Below are 19,341 nucleotides of genomic sequence, written 5' to 3' on the forward strand. Positions count from 1 at the left end.
CAAATTGTCATGGCCACAATCACAGCATTGTAAGACAGTGAAAGTTGCCCCCTCCTCAGTTCAGAGACACTCTCTCTTTTTTTCACATAAATGGCATCCTTGACTCCTCACTCAAATTAGGATTCCTCACTGTCCAGGATGTGCACATCAATCATTGGATGGATCAACATCAATATTGAAAAAGTGACCACTGGAGTGCAGATGTAAACAGACTAGAGATGGACCGATCCGATATTACGTATCGGTATCGGTCCGATACTGACCTAAATGACTGGATCGGATATCGGAGAAAAATAAAAAATGTAATCCGATCCATTAAATATCACGAAAGCACCTCACAAAACTTGCAACACGCCGTAACTCACCTCAGAACGTTAGCATGTCGGAGCAGTATGCATCACGTGATAGAGCGGCTGTGGCATGCGGGACCTGTGGTCTGGATAGCATTTGGAGCTTCGCTAGCAACCTGGCATTTCATCTCCGACAAAGTTATCCCCGAGAGAAGTAAAGCAAGTGTGTAAGTCCATCTCGCGTTAAGCTTAACGAGCGACTGCCTCTCGCTCTCCGGCTGCTACTTCAATCGTGAAACTGCTTAAATGATCAGCTGATCGGCTTTTCTGTCGCGAGTCCGTCTTTGTTTTTGGCCCACTTTGCACCAGAAAGAGGAAACCAGCGGCTGAACAACAGCAGCACGTTTAAGCTTGATAAGCTGTTGTTAGAATTTATTTAATATTACTTTCTACACCAGGATCTTTTTCTACGTAGCTGACGCTGGTAACTGTGCAGGGGCGGATCTAGCAAAGTTTAGCCAGGGGGGCCGATAGGGCATTAACTGGGAAAAGGGGGCACAAAGACATACTTTTCTTTCTTATTCTCATTTAAAATGTCTAGCTTTTAATAAATAATTATCTGACACACAAAGTTTTAATTTGATGTAAAATGAATAGAAGTCAATTACTGTATATAGTGACTATTAAGTCTAATATATATACCCTAGTAAGCTATAGTACTTTTTCCTTTGGGAAGGTACCATCTGTGCAGTCTGCAATTTTGTTGAAGAAAGATGTTGAATCTATTTAATATTTCTTGAAAAATAATTGATTTCTGTGCATTTTTTTTCACACTGCATCAAATTAAGGTTGATTACGTCGATTAAGCATCATGAGGTGGCGCGTGAGGGGTGGTTCCCTATTTTTTATTTATTTATTTTTGTTGTTGCTGGGAGTTGGAACCCTATTAGTTAGGTTGCTTAATATTTCTGCTAAGTACTCTTTAAAATACCAGAATAGGGAGGATGGTGTAGGTCTAAGTTTATTAGATTGATCAGTATTGCTGAACTATGAAATTTTTTTTTGTATACAGGTATAACAGAATAGCTTTAGTGTAGTTGTTGTTTTAAACTTGAGTATGAACTTGCAGACTTGCAAAATGCAGCAAGATATTTAAAAAAACAGTTTTGTTGATTAAAAAACACTATATCGGATTCATATCGGTATCGGCAGATATCCAAATTTATGATATCGGTATCGGTATCGGACATTAAAAAGTGGTATCGTGCCATCTCTAAAACAGACTGCAGAGTCCTGGCCTGATGAGGTAGTTCTGTGTTGTGCTTAGCCAGAGGGTGATTGGTTTCTCTGATAAATAACTCATTGTAATGTCCATGGCACTTAACAACATAGATTATATTACTCTTTGTTGGGGGAACTAAATCTTGGGGTCTACCAATTTTCAGTGTAGCACAATTTGGTGTTTGAAAACAACAGTGACAGTGTTTTGAGAAAATGTGTCTCACCTGTTCTGATATTAAGGGATTAGTGAAGGTTTTCATTTAGGAATTGGTTGTCCTTTTCTCTGGTATCACTTTGACCATATTTAAGGTACTTTCCAACTTTTGACAAATATCCAGCTAGGGTAACCACATTTACTCAGGGCTTTTCGTTATGATGTTCTTCTGTGGCATGTCTGTGTCTGTGGGGATGATGTTAGCTCTGTGTTGTAGTGCCCTAGTGATATCTAGTTTTTGCTCCAGTGGATGATTAGAGTCAAACCTTAGTGATCCCTATGCAGTGGTTTACTGTTGACTATAAAACTGAAGAAAGCTAACCTATTATTTTTCATATCCTCCTGGGTGAACTTGCTGTGTTTGTCCACCAAGTTGTGATCACTGAGATTTGATTTTCACCCAGGTGTCCTAAGAGTACGTCGTTCACAATCACAGAATCCAGTGATTGCAGCCAACTCTCTGTGAATGGTACTCATGGCCACTAATCAACAGTCATGACAATTTGCATTTTAAAGATCATGAAACTGAGCTCACAGCCCATTGTTAGGCAATAGTGCTAGTTCTGGTTATAATGTAAATGTACTGTTTAAAATGTTGGGGAAACCTGCAGTCACTGAGACTGAAGAATTTACTTGGACCAGAGACAAAACATTTCTCCTATTCCAAACGCTACATTCAGATGACCATATTCAACTTTGGGATTCTTTATATAAATGATTAACCGTGCACAAAGGCAAATTGCTCTGACATGCAATAAAACAATGAATAAACATCTCAAAATTGAATGGGTAACACAAAGGTAAACCTCAAAAGCAAAAAACAACATAAATTATTAATACTGTGTATTTCACCCCAAGATGTCACAATGTAATAAACTGATTAAACCAAAAAGATCATGTTGTAAGCTATTAAGACTCCTGTCAGTGATTCAAACTTAATAAATAAAGGAAATACATTCACAACCAGTAGGATACATTTTGTTTGCTTGTTCATTTGTTCTCAGACTACACGGTTTTTGATCTAGGGGTCACTCACAACTAGGCCAAGGATGTTGTTACCATGGCAACTAAACCAGAAAGAACAGGACCAAAAAAGGTGCAAGAAAAGTATGTTCAGCTCTAGGAATCCCTCAGATATACTGCCTACCCGATTACTCAAAGGACTTTGACCCAGTCTTTCTTTGCTAATTTATGGTGCAGATGATAAGTTTAGACAAGGAAAACAAATTAGGAGTAATGTGATCAATAGTTCAGCCCCGTGAGCTTGTTTGACTTGCTCATTGCTCAGTAACTAGCCTTTGACCCAGCTGGTCCTATTTATTTACACACACAGTGTACACACATGAGAACATCCCTTAGATTCAGGTGAATAATTTATCTCCTCAGTGGTGATAAGTTAATCACAAAAATCCAAATCCAACCATGGCTTTTAAAGTATATACATAAAACAACAGCCTAAAAGATACTGCTCAAAGAAAATTAAAAGAAAGTCCATAGGTAATAACCAGTAAATGTTATGCTAAAGCTTTAAAATGCTGTATGACTTCATGATTACTCGCCTCTAGGGAAAGAAGCTTGTACAAATAGTAATTTTTAGATTACTACCCTGTGCATGGTCACACACTTGCACCCCAAAATACTACAAAGATTGAAAGACTGAAAAATAAACTCCCAAGTTTCGTATCTGCAAAGCCTTAGAATGATTAGCTAAGTAACGGGCCTCAGCATGAGCAATCTCTAGAAGAACCCAGTCGGATGAATGCCCGTGCTCTGTGTCTATAATGCTCAAACACATCTGTCTGGAATGGCAACAATTACCAGATGTGGTGAATAAAAAGAAAAACTGCACAGTAATGACTGCTGGCGAGCAACAATCGTCGAGGAGCCAAGATCTTAAAGTTAGGCCACAGGGCATAGATTACTGCCTGGGTTTCGTAATGGACGTCGGTACCATGCACAGCAGAACAGAAAACAAGACGAAGATGAAGGCGTTTGATTTCCGAAATTATGACAGCACCGCTTTGGAAAATGCACATAAGGATTGTGTTTTTTTGTTACACGCTCAACTGACTGCATTCCCAGCAAAAAAAAAAAGCTCCAGTGTGCGCCATCATCACCGTGACGGCGTCACCGTCTCCCACAACACAAGACAGTCGACGAGCAAACTGGCAATAGATGCCAAACATGATGATCGCATCATCACTTATTTAACTATTTTAGCGTAGTTGTGGCTAACATTGAGTGAGACAGACAATGAGTGTCATGTACACACACATTGTAGGTGCGGTTATTGTGTCTTTTGATCCACAACCACCAACTAGCTTTAGCAGCAAGCTAGCTACCAAAAACAGGCCGCCGTGCAAGAGAATGGTCTCAGTGGGCGCCGGTCATCAGTGCGCTCCCTTAGGCCTTTCCGCCGCTGTTACCGTTTCTTTTGCAGGTTATTCATTCGGTTTACACAGACAACATGACTGGCACAACAACGTTTTAAACAAGAGCCTTTACCTGTGTTTCTCAGGTTGCTAGGGCGCGCGGGATCTTTCTTTCCGAGGAACCTGAACACCTCTCGTTGTTGATGACGTCACGCGTAGGTCTTTGGATGAGGACGTAGAGAGCGCGTCACAAATGTCGCGGACTGCAACTTCAGCGTCAAATGAGGAGCTCTCGTCTGTTGTCTTCTTACCCTGTGCAGATGGCATTCATAACGTTTGTTTTTCCGGCAAGTAAGTTGCCGGAAAACTTGTTGCCCAATACAGCAACAGTCTGTTATTATATTGATTTAAACAAACGAAAAGATCTTTCTAACAAAGTTAGAAAGTTAATTCAAAGTCTCATTTAAGCGGATCCATAGATTCTGTCCAGTTAACAATTTCTTTCAAAAATTAAAGAATGAAAATCTCGTGAAACGTGTTCCTTGGTCTTGTTATTTTTACATAAGGGTTCTGGAAAGGTGTATAATGTTATAATTTTTTTTTTAATGTTTCATATGGTATTCTCTTTTCTATAGTAATTTTATATTTGCCCGCTATGATTATTGAGACAAACATGTTGCTGACCTCTTGATTTGTTCCACACTGACAAAAGAAGATTTTCTTTTTTTTAAATTACTATTATTGATATTTTATTATCTTGATCTAACTCAGTTATTTGTTTGTATTTTTTATTTTTATTTTTGCATCACCTTTCTTGGTTACTTAAAAGTTTAAAAAGCGGCAACTTTGCATTCAAGTGAAGGGATGAAACTGCAATTAAATGTTACTGAAATATTTCATCTATTTTTTTCTCCTCCTTCTGTAACTGTGATCGATTTGTATGTATTTACAACACATAGCTATTCTGTTACCTTTCTCAGTTTCTTCAAGATTCGAAATAAAGCTTTGGGGAAAAGAAGGCATCAACTGAGTTTTTGCATTTGAAGGAATATATTGGTGAGTTTAGACACTTTTTAGGGGTGCTCAAGCATTTAAAAGGACCTCTGTCCCTTTTCTCATACAAAATGAGGGAGAGCAAAAAATAAACAGGTAAGAGTATAAGTGCACGGTGGCGCAGTGATTAGCGCTGTTGCCTGACAAGGAGGTACTGAGTTTGATTGTATCATCAGGCCAGGGCCTTTCTGTATGGAGTTTGCATGTTTTCCCTGTGTTTGCGTGGGTTCTCTCCGGGCACTCAGGCTCCCCACATTCCAAAGACATGCAGTTAGTGGGGTTAGGTTAATTGGTAATTCTAAATTGTCCATAGAATGGTTGTCTGTGTTATCCCTGTGGCAGACTGGCGACCTGTCCGGGGTGTACCGTCCCCCTCCCCCTATGGTAGCTGGGACAGGTGATGAAGGAATACATCACGTTAAGGACTGAAGCTATAATAAACATAACTATACCAAAGTATGGTGCTTAGCGTGCACTCGTTGGTTCTGAAATTACTTAAAAGATTATATCAAAGTTACAGAATTGCAGTCACCATTCAGGTCGGACCAAATAAAGTTATCTGAAATATCCGCTTGCAAATATTACTCAGAAAGGACCGATCAACTACATTTGGACAGAATCGGTGGTTTTGGAGCCCCTCTGTGGACAACCTCGGTTTATAATGCCATAATCCAAACATTAGTGCGATGTAAAAGTGTTTGTCTGAAACAAATTTGATTTGATCGAGGAGCCAAAATGTGTACTGTGTAGTATATTGCAGCAGATTTAGTGACACATTCAATTTTTATCTATTAAAAATCTTTTCTCACAACCACCAACGCATGCGCCATAGTTTTCTTGCGCTAGACGTAACCCGGAAGTAGTTTGAAGGTCTTTGCTTATAGTAGGAGTTTGGATAAGGTTGCTTGTTCACTGTGAAAATGGGTGTTAAAATAGAGGTATTTCGAGTAAGTATTTATTTTATACTAAGGCCGTGGACATGTATATTTTCCCTACATTCTGAGACCTTTCGACTTTCTAGGGTTTAGTTTTCGCTCTAGTTAGCCATTTTCATTATGCTAGCAGAGGTACAGTTTTCTACTCTATGTTAAAAACCGATGCGTGTAATTTGTTTTGCACAGATGATGCTGTATCTCTCCTTTCCTGTGACCATGTTTTGGATCTCAAATCAAGCAGAGTACTTTGAAGAGTATATAGTGAAGAGAAAGGTTAGAAATTTATTTTATGTATCGGTCTTCTCTAGATAATTATTCTTGTAGTAACAATTTTTGCATCTTTCTCTGTGCCATGTTGTCTATTTTTGTGGTATACAGAGGGAAATCTTCCCCCCCGACGAGGAATCGCAGGTAAGAAAAATGCACACAAGTTAGTTGCGATCAACACAAATCAAGGGTTGTATTTTTCTTATCTGCATTGAGTACCTTTAGGAATCACTCACAGTGCAGGCTGGAAAAAACGACGTTAATTGTTGAATTTAGTAACTTGTAGAACCTCAGTGGCGAAAAAACCCCATCTTGTATTGATGTCCGTGCGTATTTTGCTGTGCCTCTGTGGGTTTTTTCACTTCTATCAGGTTTGTATGTTGTGATCTTTGACCAAGACCCACTGTTAGAATGAACTGGAATCCAGAATTTGTATGGAGTGTGTATTGGCTGGCAAATACCCTCTTCTTAAGGAATGCTTTGTAGTCTTTCCCAGCTTTGTGTATCTGTAAAGTTTTTTCTAGGACCCTGTGAAAGGTTTTATCATCAAGTCACACCAACCAGTCCTTCTCGAGAAGGGAAAGGCTTTGTCAGTAATTAGACTTTGTGCTTTTATTTATAAGGAGGAGTATCTCAATAATGCCATAAACACATGTACTCTAGCGCAGACATTCAAATATTTTATTTCCAGCATGGACTAATGATGACTCGGTGTGTTTAATAAAGACATGAAATGTGTTTCTCTTCCTAGTCAAATCTGTATTCATCAATAGTTGTGACTTAGATGAAGAGCAAACAAAATAACTTTGGGCATTGTTTAAAATCTAAATAAAATTGAATAGAATAATTTGCAGATTTCAAAACCATATTTTATTTACAGTAGAACATAGAAAACTGTCAAATATTTAAACTGAAATGTTTTACTGTTTCATGAAAAATATTAGCTTATTTTGAATTTAATGGCAGCAACATGCCATTAAATTCAAAAGGTAAGTGGTAATAAAAAGAAGCAGGTGGAGGAACATTTTGCAACCAGTTTGGTAAATTGGCAAAAGGTGAATAACATGATGTGTGTGTGTGCTGTGTGTAAACATAAAAAAAGACATTTTAAAAAGGGAGGTAAAGATGGGCAGAGTTTCACTAATCTTCAAAAAACTGCATTTAAAATTTGTGGATCAATAATGTTGAAATAATCGTCCTTAATTTAGAATTGAAAAGACTTTGTCATATTTAGTACATAATATCACCAAAAGTGTCAAAGAATCTGGAGAAATCTCTGTGAACAAGGGACATTGGCAGAAATCAGTCTTGGATGCTCATGATTTCCAGGCCATGAGGTGGGACTGTGTTAAAAATAGGGAGGATTCTGACATGAAAATTGCTGCAAAGGCTCATGAATACAGTTCACCACACCATTCATAATTGCATGTTAAAGTGCTATATTGCAAAGAAGAAGCAACTTGATCCAGAAACACTGCTGTCTTCTCTGAGTCAATCCTTATTTAAAATGAACTTGAGCAAAGTGGAAAACTGTTATGTGGTGGAACAAATTGAAATTTGAAATTCTTTTTTGGAAAACATGGACACAATGTTCTTTGTTATTAGGAGGAGAGGAGCTATCCAGCTTTTTATCACTGCTCAGTTCAAAAACCTTTATCTCTAATGGTTCAGGGGTGCATTAATGAAAACATTTGGCACGACATCAACCAAAAACATATGACAGACAGGACTGTTGAGCAGCTAGAATCTTATATCATCCCATAACATAGCAGTCTTCTAAAAAATTTGAATACCTATTGTCCTCAGTTTCCAGATGTTTATGGACTGTTCATAAAAGAATAGGGGAGTTGTAAATTTTGACTTGTCTGTCAATAGCTCAATGTCTTTGACCTGTTCAAAAAGAACAGTATTTTCATAAAGACTGCTGAGTTACTGCTAAACAGCACATTATTTGATTATGGTTGTTCTATATATCTGTTTTCAGAGAAAAGAGTTGGAGGACTTCAAAGAGCGAATGCGTGTTCGTAAGGAGCAGCGGCTATTAAAAAATATTCCTCTAGAATCTGAGAACTGAAAATTACATGTTGAAGAAAATGATTTTCCACCCTTTACCAATGATACCAACTGTCTGGCAGTGATTTTGAGGCCCAAGGAAAAAAGTTGGACTGGAGTATGCCCATTTCATGTTGGAAATTTCTGCTAGATTAACTCTTCCCAAAGATGCGCTGGGTAATAATTATTTATGCCTAATAAGTTTATTGTGCTTTCATTTGTGTGCAACTTTTTTTTTCCCCACATGGTTTTTCAAATGGTACAATTGTTTTCTTAGCTGTTGTTTTTACATTGCCTTAAAATAAATACTGAGCTGCACATCAGATTGAATCTAGTTTATTATTATCTATTTGCAAGGTGCAGTGCCTAAATTGTTTTTACCTTGTCCTATTACTTATATTGTAGTGTATTGCAGCATTGTATTCTAGATAATGGTGCTTCAGATTAACAGAAATAAAAACTAACTATTAATCAGTTCTCCACAAACTCCTCTAAAATAATTAACAGAATAAACCAATTGTTTTCCAGTTAGCACAACTTGATGTGCTTTCTGTTTGAATGAATGATGCTAGTTGGGTATTTTTAATAATGATGATTAAGTTATGTCATATTTTGTAAGTGCATTTTCCATGTATCACTGTGGGGAAGAATTTGCTTGATTATTTGATTATTCATATACTTAGCAAACCATATAATTATGTTTTTTTTTAATGTTTTATTTATTAAAGCAAAAGCTTTTATTTACTGAATGAACGACAGTGATGTTATATGAAAGTGCATCTCATATTATGCAAAACGTAGGACATGTTTTAAACAAAATTACACTAATAATGGCTAATAACTGCTTCATTTGCAACACTTAGAGTTTGTACACCTTCAGTAAAGGCTTGATACTCTACTAAACCATATCTCCTTGAATGAATGTGCTGCCCAACTTTTCATACTACTTGTTTTAAGAGGTGAGACTTGTTCCCACATCCTGAAGATTTGAAATCATTAATCATTTTGAAGGAGTCGTACCAAATGGAAATATAATCTTCTAAGTATAAATATTTACATCTGAGAGAGCCAACAGCTAAACTTTTTATCAATGGTGTTGAAGTGCTGACAGATTTTCCCCTTGGCTTGTCAGCTCATATCCTCAAATATATTTGGCAGTACAATACAGCCAGCTGGATCCCTCATGGCTGTCTCCTGGGCCACTGGTGAGAGAGAGTGTGAATTTCTTTCTTACTACTGTTTATCTTTTACAACTGTCATTCACTTCTGAAGCCATATTTAAGCTCTCTGTTTTATGATGTAACAAGCAGGTAAGTGCTATTCATTTTATGATAATAGATGTAAATGACAGAAGCCAAGCGGTGATATATGGATGTAGCCTACACTTGAACCAATCAAAACGACCATAGAAAGGCTTACTAATTTCATTGTGTCCAGTTGTTTAAGGCGAAAATAACTCATTAATGCAGTCTAGGATACTTCTACATGTTTGTTATTTAAATCAAAAACTTAAATAATAATAATAATAATAAACTTTATTTATAAAGCACACTAAAAAACCAAGGGTATACCAAGGTGCTTGACAAAAATAAAATAGGAAAAGGGAGATGGGAGGGAAAAGAGAAAGGACCTGGCACGTATCAATTATAAAAACCTTGACAATCATAAGATATAAAAGTAGTTCACAAGCATAACGGATAAAAATGTACCAACGCACACCAAGCGTTAACTAGGTGGAAAGGCAAGATTAAACAAATAAGTCTTCAGCCGTAATTTAAACAGTGGCATAGAGTCAGACGCCCGAATAGCAACAGGAAGGTTGTTCCATAAGACCGGGGCAAATAAAAAGTCCAAAGCACGAGACTCTTGTAATGGTGATATATTTGACAGTAGGGGGCAGTATTTAGCTTTCAAATGCTTCGAAGCTTTGCTTAGACCACAAGGAAGTGACCAACTCTCTAGAACACTGCTGTCAAGATGGCACCGATTGGGCTGAAAGCTGTAGTCGGAGAAAGTAAGTGACGTATTTATTGTATCTAATCTCACTGTAGCAGTTTATTACAGTTAAAAAAAAGTACTTTATTGTAACCTTTATCGCTGTAACTTGATGAACTGACGTTCAATTTATTAAAAAAAATCGTGTTGTGGATGACGGTTCACCAACTCTTCCTGCTTCACTCCTAATATATATGCTAACGTTGCCGAAGGAACCGATGTCATCATTTAAAAAGTCATATATATATATAAAATAATAGTGTTACACGTAGTGATAGCAGTATTTGCTTAATTTGCTGAAGTTTCATGTGTTTTGTGACATTAGCCACACTTGAAAGTTAAAAGTCGCGACGTTAGGGATTGAAAATGTTGTGACAGTCCAAGTTATAGGCTAACCCAGGCTAGCTAATCTGAAAGGGAAGTCTAGTAACTTCGCTTGTGATCTGTTAAATCATCCTGGACATTTAGGCTGTAAAACGTCAGGAAGTCACAACTTTTGTTACACAATAACTTGTAGTACATTGCGTTGAAAGTAAAAAAAAAAAAACAAAAAAACAAAAACGCATGCCGGGGTTAAAACATTACGTATTCACAAGGCTCATCTAGTAATGCTTATTTGTAATTATATGCTAATTGCTTCTGCTAGACTTTAGAAGCATTAAATTTGGGCTTATGTTCCTTCATCTCACATTTTCACTTCTTTTAAGAAGTCTGAAAAATAAAAAACAAACATACCATTACAAAGCGGTATGATTTGTAATTTACTATCTGCTATTATTAGCTGAAAACGTTGTCCATACAAGATGACTTAACCTATTTGGAGTATGCCAAAAATATCAAATAAAATCTCATATTCAATATTGTATTTAGAGCAGTGAGACAATAAATCCCAATAAGGAAGTTTCCTTGCAAACTGGGTTTTTTTTTAATTTTTAATTTTTAATTTAGATTTAACAAAACTCTTCGAAAGTATAATCTTTTCCAGTTCCCTGTATGAGCGACCTGGAAAATCATTAGTTAGTGATGAAGGTCACACTTGGTGCAAAAAAAGAAATCTTTTTTTTTTTTTTTTTTTTTCCCCCATTTCTTTCTCTCAAAAGCCCTGAACCATAATACACATATATTCAGTAGCCACCATAATACCAGGAACCTTACCAGGATTTATACAGCAATCATAAAATAGTGATTACAGTGATGGCTAACTCGGAATAAAGAACACATTTTTTTTTATGAACTCCCATAACAAGCTATTTATGTCAGCTATTACTGTGAAAACAGTGAGTCATATGTCTTAGGGAGCAGAATCTATGTTTTTAATCAGGTTCAAATCGTGGTTTAACAAGGAAGTGAAGACATCATATTGGTGCAGTTCAACTTTTGATGTTTCCTACCACACTGCTTTCTTCTGTACCCTAGTTAATTATTGTGTGATTCAATGAAAACTTCTTTTGGGAACAGTGGCCCACTGCAGGAGACTATTTGGCTGTTTGTTTTAACACACGTACCACACCTTAGCTGTTGTGCTTAGGACGTCATTGGAACAATTGTGCTTCTGTCTATATAAGACCAGGAAGTTGCACCCAAGCAAGTTTGTTACTGCAAGTGTTAAATATGTTTAAAAAGGGTTCCTGTTTTTTTTAATTTTTGACAGTAGAGCTGACCTTTGACTTTTGTTGTTGTTTTATAAGTCACACAAATTCTTTGGAAACTATTCAGTAAGCTACATTTCATGAAAAGCTCAAATTACTAATGAATGCTGCAACAACAATCTAGAGCATTTTGACTATATGAATGTTTCATAAAGTATTTTTTTATTATTATTGTTGCTAAATTTACTCCACTTGTGACCCGTTTTAGCTTGTTTTTGTTATGAGGTTATGGGTTCTTGCATCACAAAATTATCTTTTCATCTACAGAAATCATCAGTGGTGTGATCAAGAGTGTGAAAAAGGATGGAGAATGGAAGGTAACGGTAGATACAAAAGAAGAAATTCTTTTGATTTTTGTTGCACTGAATTTATTACCACTGTGTGGCCTTTGTTTAGGTTCTTATTGTGGATCACATGACCACAAGAATTCTGTCCTCTTGTTGCAAGATGTCTGACATTTTGGCGGAGGGGGTGACCAGTAAGTATGGATATAATTCATAGTTTTTAGTTTAGTTTTTTAAATAAATGAGAGATCAAACCTTTAGCTGTTGAAGAGTAAAATGTGCCAACTTAATTCATTTTCTGCGTTTAAATGACATTAAATTATCATATTGTCTTTTCTGTTTTTCAGTTGTGGAGGACATCAATAAACGCAGAGAACCCATCTCCAGTTTGGAGGCCATTTATTTAATCACCCCATCTGCAAAGGTTCAAAAGAGTTCCGTCTTTTAATGTTGCCATATCTTCAAGATTGTTCTCATGTGCATAATATTTTAAAGATAACTATGTGCATAATATTTTAAAGATAACTATGTGCATAATATTTTAAAGATGAATATGTTTTCAATTACAGTCGGTTCATGGTCTCATTGATGATTTCAAAGATGCAGCCTTTACATACAAGGCAGCACACATCTTCTTCACTGACAGTAAGAGTGGAACTATAAATATGAGAAATGTATTTTTTTTTCCAGACTTCAGTGTAAAACGCTAAAACTGACATTAATTCATTTTTTTTTTTTTTTTTTTTTGCCTTGTTTAGCTTGTCCAGATCCTCTCTTTGCTGATATTGGAAGAGCCAAAGTTTCAAAATTTATCAAGACTTTAAAAGAGATCAATGTTGCTTTTCTTCCATATGAGTCGCAGGTGGGTAAAATTCTTATATTTCATTGAGTCCAAATTGTCTTTGGACATTTCATTAGAAATGTTTTTGGTTTTGGACAAAACTTATTTGACAGTTAATCATTTAATTGTATGGCAAAAAGACAAACGTTTTCCCGAGCTGCAATCAGTTATAGTAATATTGTCTGTCGGTTTATTGTGACAGGCAATACCTTTCACAGTTTCTCTTGTCCCCGTAGGTTTTCTCACTGGATGACCCAAAATCCTTGTACTCCTTCTACAGTTCAAAGGCAAATGAAACAAGAGATAAAATGATGGAAAATGTGGCAGAGCAGATTGCGACCCTGTGTGACACTCTCAAAGAGTACCCTGCAGTTCGTTATCGCAAGTATGGGCCCCTTCATGAGAAGAGAGATAGATTTAAACAAATAAATCTTTTCCCACTGAATGTATTATGCTGATTTTAAAGTTGTATTCTACTTTGTTTTTAGGGGACCTGAGGAAAATGCTAGACTGGCTGAAGAGGTCTATCAGCGCCTCATTGCTCACAAAGCTGAAAACCCAACCATGGGAGAGGTAGGAAATACTTTGGTCTTCAACCACTCGATTTCTCACATTCTCTGCTGTGTAATTTCAAATCTTAAAAAAATGGTGAACAAAATGTTTACACTGCTTTTCTTTCCTGCTAAATCATCTTTCTCATGTAAGAGAATAAACCTCTGTTGGGATTCTGCAGCTCTTCAGCTTAACAGGTTGTGAATATTTCTTTGGTTTCTGGGATTTATTTCCTGATGATTATTTTCTCATCCTTTGCTGGACCTGTCCTTTTTTCCCTTCTTTTCTGTTTTTCTTAGCTGACATTTCCTTGCTCCTGAGATGAGTCTTAAAAGGCATGTATTACTGTTCCCTTTTTGCGTCTATGCATGTCAGGTGCTTTATCATACTATGCTGTACGTATTTTTTTTTCTTTTTTCTACATCTAGCTGTGATGCTAAATTATAATAATTGATAATTAATTGATTTCATTGCATGGCATTGCAACAGTTAATGTGTACTTTCAGCCAGTCTCTTTTAATGAATCTTTAAATTAAATCATATATTTCAAAAGTACTGGATGATATCCTTAATTTGTATTATTTTTAGGGTCCAGATAAGGCGCGATCACAGCTAATCATTGTTGACCGTGGGTTTGATCCCGTCTCACCTGTTCTTCATGAGTTGACCTTCCAAGCAATGGCTTATGATTTGCTAGACATCAAACAGGACATCTATACGTAAGGGACTACCTTTATATTTTTATATTGCTCTGTCTGTTTGGTGTGGTGTCTTTGGTATACCAGTCCCTCCATTTGTGGACTTTTAAACATTTTTTTTAATTTATTTTTGGATATTAAAGTTATCAGACAACCGGCATTGGGAACTCAAAAGAGAAAGACGTCTTACTGGATGAAGATGATGAACTCTGGGTTCAGCTCAGACACATGCACATCGCTGATGTCACCAAGTATGTTTGTCACAGTAACATTTCTACGACTGCTACAACTTGATTGTGGAGTCATTGTAATTCAGTCAAAGTTTTCCTGCGTTAGGTGTCTACTAATTTTCTCATTTGATTCTTGTAGGAAGGTGACAGAGCTTCTTCGCACATTTTGTGAGAGCAAGAGGATGTGCACTGACAATGTGAGTGTTATGTGCATTATTTTTTCAGGTGTTTGAAAAGTCCACGGTAGACCATGAGTATTGTTTTTGTGTTATGATGGAACTTTGGGGAAAATGTTTCTCTTTTCAGGCCAATATCAAAGATCTGTCTCAGATGTTAAAGAAGATGCCACAGTATCAGAAGGAGCTGAGCATGGTGAGTTACATTAACTAACAAACAAACCCTTATGTAACTTCTTATCATTATTTGTTTGTTTTAATTTATCTAATCCAAAAGCGCTGTCTGTTCAGTTTATTTAGACCTTTACTTAAAAATAGGGAAATGTTTTTGAAGCATATTAGGATACATTTGTGATGATAAATTAGATACAATTTAGACCATGGTTGTTTTGCCCAATTAAGCATTAGCTGGGCCAGCTAAAGTTTAGTTGGCCCAAATTCTAGTTATAATCTGACCATTATGACAAGACTTCCTAGAAAACGTTTTTTTCTTATATCAGAGTTGTCAGTCTTAATTATGTTTAATTTTTTTTTTAATAAAAATATGATGCCATATGTTAAAGTAATTAGTAATGTATTTTAATGTAATTTTTTTTACAGTACTCCACTCACTTACACCTAGCTGAAGCTTGTATGAAGAAATTCAAGGCCTCACTTGATAAACTTTGTGAAGTGGAGCAGGTTAGTAGCCTTGTGCACAACATAATTTTTTGTAATAAAATGTTTGACTTGCAGCAGTCACCATAGTGTTTTTTTTTTTTTTTGTTTTTGTTTTTTTTTTTTTTGTTGGTAAATTACACTTTGAAAGTCCAGTTCAGTTTTTGGCTTTTGTTATCATGTATGTCTACTTAAAAAATGTAATCAAAATTATTATCTTTGAGGACTATTGAACCTAATAGTTTTCAAATATTAATTATAATGCAATAAAAGTCTATTAGGTTGTCACATTTCTGCCACATATGGTCAAATAGCACAATGCAATACACTGACACAGACTGTCTAAACAAAATGCCTGACATGGAATAACTACATTGACTCATCACATTCAGTGACCTGAAATGTATCTTTGTAATTCCTGTGCTTCTTTGCTTCTGGTCTGTTGATATTTTTATTTGTTAACTAAAAAATAATAATATTTCATAAAACGCTTTAAACTACACATCAGCAGCGTAAATCATCGTAGATCTGTGAGCTTACTGTAAGCTTAAAGGCATGTAATAACACAGATGTACCACTTGGTACAGTAGAAGTTCTTCCACCAGCAAGACCTGGGAAAAAAGCCACAATCCAAACTGGAGCCAAACCCCAGTGTTTTAGTTATATGTGCCAGACATGCCTTGTGTTCCTGAGGGGAAATGTTTGGCCATATCTAGTCCAGTATCAGATGAGTGACAAGCACATGAGAAATGATAAGCTATGCATGGCTGTGGCATTATGAGGTGCAAGTGTTAATGGGGCCTTTTTTATGAGTAAATCGCTCAACTGCCCTAATGGATTGTCAGCATGTCTGAAAGCTGTCTCTTTAATCCATTGGGCATGCTTTGGCTCTTAAGATGTGCAGTATGATCCAAATGGCAACAGCTCTGTCAGCTGTCATTTGTTCTACATTGTTTGGAAGCCCATTACAAATGTGTGTGTAATGTTGCAAATAAAATAATCTTTCAGTTGCTCGCAAAGTTTTGCTGCTGGCTTTAATGAAGTTTAGTCCAAATTCATGTAAGGTTAGCAAAATTATTTAAGGCAGTTACACAGTTCCAAGTGACCATTTATTGGAGGATTGCAAAAAAGGGGAAATCTCAAAGCTACATATAGCTAGTGTACCCAATATTTAGCTTTATGTTGACATAACGTACCTGATTACAAATGCAAATCTGGAGATTTACTTTGCAATCTGAGATTTTCTTGTTGCAATAGTCTTATGGCAATATCATGGCTCTGAAAGAGAACGTGTGTTGGGGGAAAGGGGAATAAAGTGGTTTCATTCACCTCTCTTAACTGCCTGTCTTAAGTTGATGATATTCAGTAAAGGTTGATCGTAAACTAGGGCTTTCTTCCACAGGACCTTGCAATGGGAGCAAATGCAGAAGGGGAACCACTGAAAGATGCCATGAAGAGCATTGTTCCTGTGCTCTTAGATAGTGACATTGATGCCTTTGACAAAATCCGCATCATACTGCTGTTCATATTTCACAAGAAGAAGGGTAAGAAGATCTCAAAACATTTTAAATCTTTTTAAGTCCTAATCTTGTTACATTGAAGAGAAGCTTTATTTGTCGTTACTTATTTATAGCAAACAGTGTTTTCATTGCCTGGTTGTCTATTCAGGCATTGGGGAGGAGAACCTTGCCAAGCTCATCCAGCATGCAAATATTCAGGCCGACAGCAACATTATTTACAACCTGCAGAACCTAGGCTGTAATATTATAGCTGGGGTAAGTTTGGCTACAGTCTCATGCTGTGGAACTGAGAATTTTATAAAACCTAAAAAAAAACCCTGAATATTTGACATACATTGTTTTTCAGGGTCGCAATTCTGGGAAAACACTGCCAGATCGTAAGCAGCGTACAGAAAGCACATACCAGCTTTCCAGGTGGACACCCACTGTCAAGGACATCATGGAGGTATTAAGCCCTAAGTGAGGTTTCAGATGTCACTGGCAGACCTGCTCACCTTTGCTCACAACACAGCTTTTATAACATCTGTTTCTGGATCACAGAATGCCATAGAAGACAAACTGGACAAAAAGCTGTGGCCATTCATCGCTGAACCAGCACCCATCAACACAACTCAGACTGCAGTCAGGTCGGGCGGTGCTCTCCCTCTATCTGAGAAATAAATAAATATATATAGATAGATGGGTAGATCTCTTTCCAAAACAGTTTGTATTTAGCAACAAGTGGGGTAAATGACAGATAATCTTATAAAATAAAACCTTTTATCCCCTTAAAACCTTTTAAATGAATCAGAGCCGAGCTTTTGACAAAGTGAAGTAGAGTTTAAAGGGTAAATTTCAGTCATTTTTGAATACTCTATAATCCCTAGGGAATTCCCATCATAATGATGGTGCTAATACTGACCACGCTTGTAGATCTAGATTTACTCATAATCTGTGGAGTGTTCAGGTACTTTTCTACTTTTTAAGCAAAATGCAGAATTAAAATGGAGAAGTTGATAATAATATAGACTGGCTATAAACCCCCCCCCCCCCCCCCAAAAAAAAAAAAAAAAAAACCCCAACAAAACAAAAAAAACCCAACCAACCAAACAAAAAAACTCAGGAGTTTCTGTTAGTATTTTCACATTCATACTTATTCATCAGGGTCAATTTCCTGACAACACGGTATGAAAATGAGCCATTGTATGACAATTGTATTAATTATTGTTTGAAATAATAAATGTCAGAAAATCAATAAATAGCTGAAAGGGAGCTGTAGTTTTAGTAGTAGTTTTATGTTTCTCAATCATTTTCGAAATTCTTTTACAGCAGTGCACGTTTTGGACACTGGCACAAAAATAAGTCTCCAACGGAGTATCGGTCTGGCCCTCGTCTCATTGTTTTTGTGATTGGTGGGGTGTCATACTCTGAGATGCGTTGTGCTTATGAAGTGACTCGAGCCACAGATGGGAAATGGGAAGTCCTGATTGGTAAGCAATTGCTAATTAAGAAGTTATGACTGATGAACCTGACTGTTGAACTGCTATTTAAATATTGTTGTTTTTTGTTGTTGTTTTTTTCCTTGACAGGATCATCTCACATCCTAACTCCAACCAGCTTCCTCAATGACTTGAAGACTCTGGACAAAGATACTAATCCTGATCCGTAATCCCCAAGTCGGGACAGCAATACTGCAGTAGGAGTCTGGTTGTTCCTTTAAACTGATGTCTTTCTGTTGTCCTGTTTAGCTTCTCTAACATCTCTGATGTGAAATCTTAGATGTAGTCATGTAAGAAAGCAGTTGTGACTATTCTATTATAGTGTGCTCTTTTGTTGTTAGTTGGGTTCTGTATACTGCTGTGATTGAAATTGTATTTAAGTAATAAATGAAACAATATTAATATTTTCATTATTCTATTCATATTTAAATTCTTAATTTTGTTGTAATTGACTTGCTTAGTTATTTAGTCAGAAATTCCAAAAATTGTCACAAAGAAAGAGCAGCTCTCACCTCATAGAAATCTCTTAATTCAAGTATATTGTAGTTGCACACAATTGAAGGACATATTGTATATAGATTTAAAAGTAGATTAAAATTATTTTTTTTGGTAACTCTCTCCCTCAACCCTCTTCTTGAAATATTCATCTCAGTAATAATGTCAGAACTGCTGTGTTATGACCGTTGCACATTTACTAGATACTTTAATATATTGCTGGGCGCTAGAGCAGTGGGTGCTTGTTTATTTGTTGATGGAAATGAGCAATAAAATAAAAAAATATATATTGAATTTAATTT

At 36.4% G+C, this 19,341-nt stretch overlaps 3 protein-coding genes across 5 annotated transcripts in view; 2 read left to right on the top strand and 1 right to left on the bottom strand.

Annotated features, from left to right (window-relative positions):
• brd4 (bromodomain containing 4) overlaps positions 1-4,366 on the bottom strand; it is a 34,883-nt gene extending 30,517 nt beyond the window's left edge. The window contains exon 1 of one of the 2 annotated variants that reach the window (XM_086289518.1): positions 4,291-4,366. The gene's annotated coding sequence lies outside the window, so the exon portion shown is untranslated. The remainder of the gene's footprint in view (positions 1-4,290) is intronic. The other variant, XM_086289515.1, reaches the window with a different exon arrangement.
• Positions 4,367-6,054: 1,688 nt separating this feature from the next.
• On the top strand, positions 6,055-8,782 carry pet100 (PET100 cytochrome c oxidase chaperone). The gene is made up of 4 exons (XM_086289519.1): positions 6,055-6,157; positions 6,332-6,418; positions 6,524-6,556; positions 8,397-8,782. Exons 1-4 carry the CDS (start codon positions 6,131-6,133, stop codon positions 8,484-8,486), a joined length of 237 nt encoding a protein of 78 aa, XP_086145645.1. The 5' UTR covers positions 6,055-6,130; the 3' UTR covers positions 8,487-8,782.
• A 1,557-nt stretch (positions 8,783-10,339) lies between these two features.
• stxbp2 (syntaxin binding protein 2) lies at positions 10,340-19,333 on the top strand. 2 transcript variants are annotated; one of them, XM_086289523.1, is made up of 19 exons: positions 10,340-10,478; positions 12,376-12,425; positions 12,505-12,586; positions 12,740-12,816; positions 12,962-13,037; positions 13,151-13,254; positions 13,470-13,618; positions 13,722-13,806; positions 14,374-14,504; positions 14,627-14,734; positions 14,853-14,910; positions 15,020-15,085; positions 15,490-15,570; positions 16,949-17,090; positions 17,215-17,321; positions 17,413-17,511; positions 17,607-17,692; positions 18,378-18,535; positions 18,635-19,333. In XM_086289523.1, the coding sequence occupies exons 1-19, from the start codon at positions 10,442-10,444 to the stop codon at positions 18,712-18,714; spliced, it is 1,776 nt and encodes a 591-aa protein (XP_086145649.1). In that variant the 5' UTR covers positions 10,340-10,441; the 3' UTR covers positions 18,715-19,333. The 2 variants fall into 2 exon arrangements, with proteins under 2 accessions (XP_086145649.1, XP_086145648.1); XM_086289522.1 differs by having other exon boundaries at positions 10,343-10,478; positions 18,375-18,535.
• The last annotated feature ends 8 nt before the right edge of the window (positions 19,334-19,341 follow it).

The sequence above is a fragment of the Aulonocara sp. 'chitande type north' Nkhata Bay genome, linkage group LG4 (assembly GCF_057382095.1).
Source record: "Aulonocara sp. 'chitande type north' Nkhata Bay isolate Kocher_YH1m ecotype deep benthic linkage group LG4, A_spYH_male_GT1.1, whole genome shotgun sequence".
NCBI classification, from domain to species: domain Eukaryota; kingdom Metazoa; phylum Chordata; class Actinopteri; order Cichliformes; family Cichlidae; genus Aulonocara; species Aulonocara sp. 'chitande type north' Nkhata Bay.

What these genes read in the sequence shown, in the direction of transcription:
- pet100 (XM_086289519.1), top strand. Translation starts at nt 6,131, where the DNA reads ATGGGTGTTAAAATAGAGGTATTTCGA. An exon ending in TTAAAATAGAGGTATTTCGA is followed by an intron (nt 6,158 to 6,331) that starts GTAAGTATTTAT and finishes TGTTTTGCACAG; the next exon opens with ATGATGCTGTATCTCTCCTT. An exon ending in CCCCCGACGAGGAATCGCAG is followed by an intron (nt 6,557 to 8,396) that starts GTAAGAAAAATG and finishes ATCTGTTTTCAG; the next exon opens with AGAAAAGAGTTGGAGGACTT.
- stxbp2 (XM_086289522.1), top strand. Translation starts at nt 10,442, where the DNA reads ATGGCACCGATTGGGCTGAAAGCTGTAGTCGGAGAAA. An exon ending in CATATTTCACAAGAAGAAGG is followed by an intron (nt 17,091 to 17,214) that starts GTAAGAAGATCT and finishes TTGTCTATTCAG; the next exon opens with GCATTGGGGAGGAGAACCTT. An exon ending in GCTGTAATATTATAGCTGGG is followed by an intron (nt 17,322 to 17,412) that starts GTAAGTTTGGCT and finishes ATTGTTTTTCAG; the next exon opens with GGTCGCAATTCTGGGAAAAC.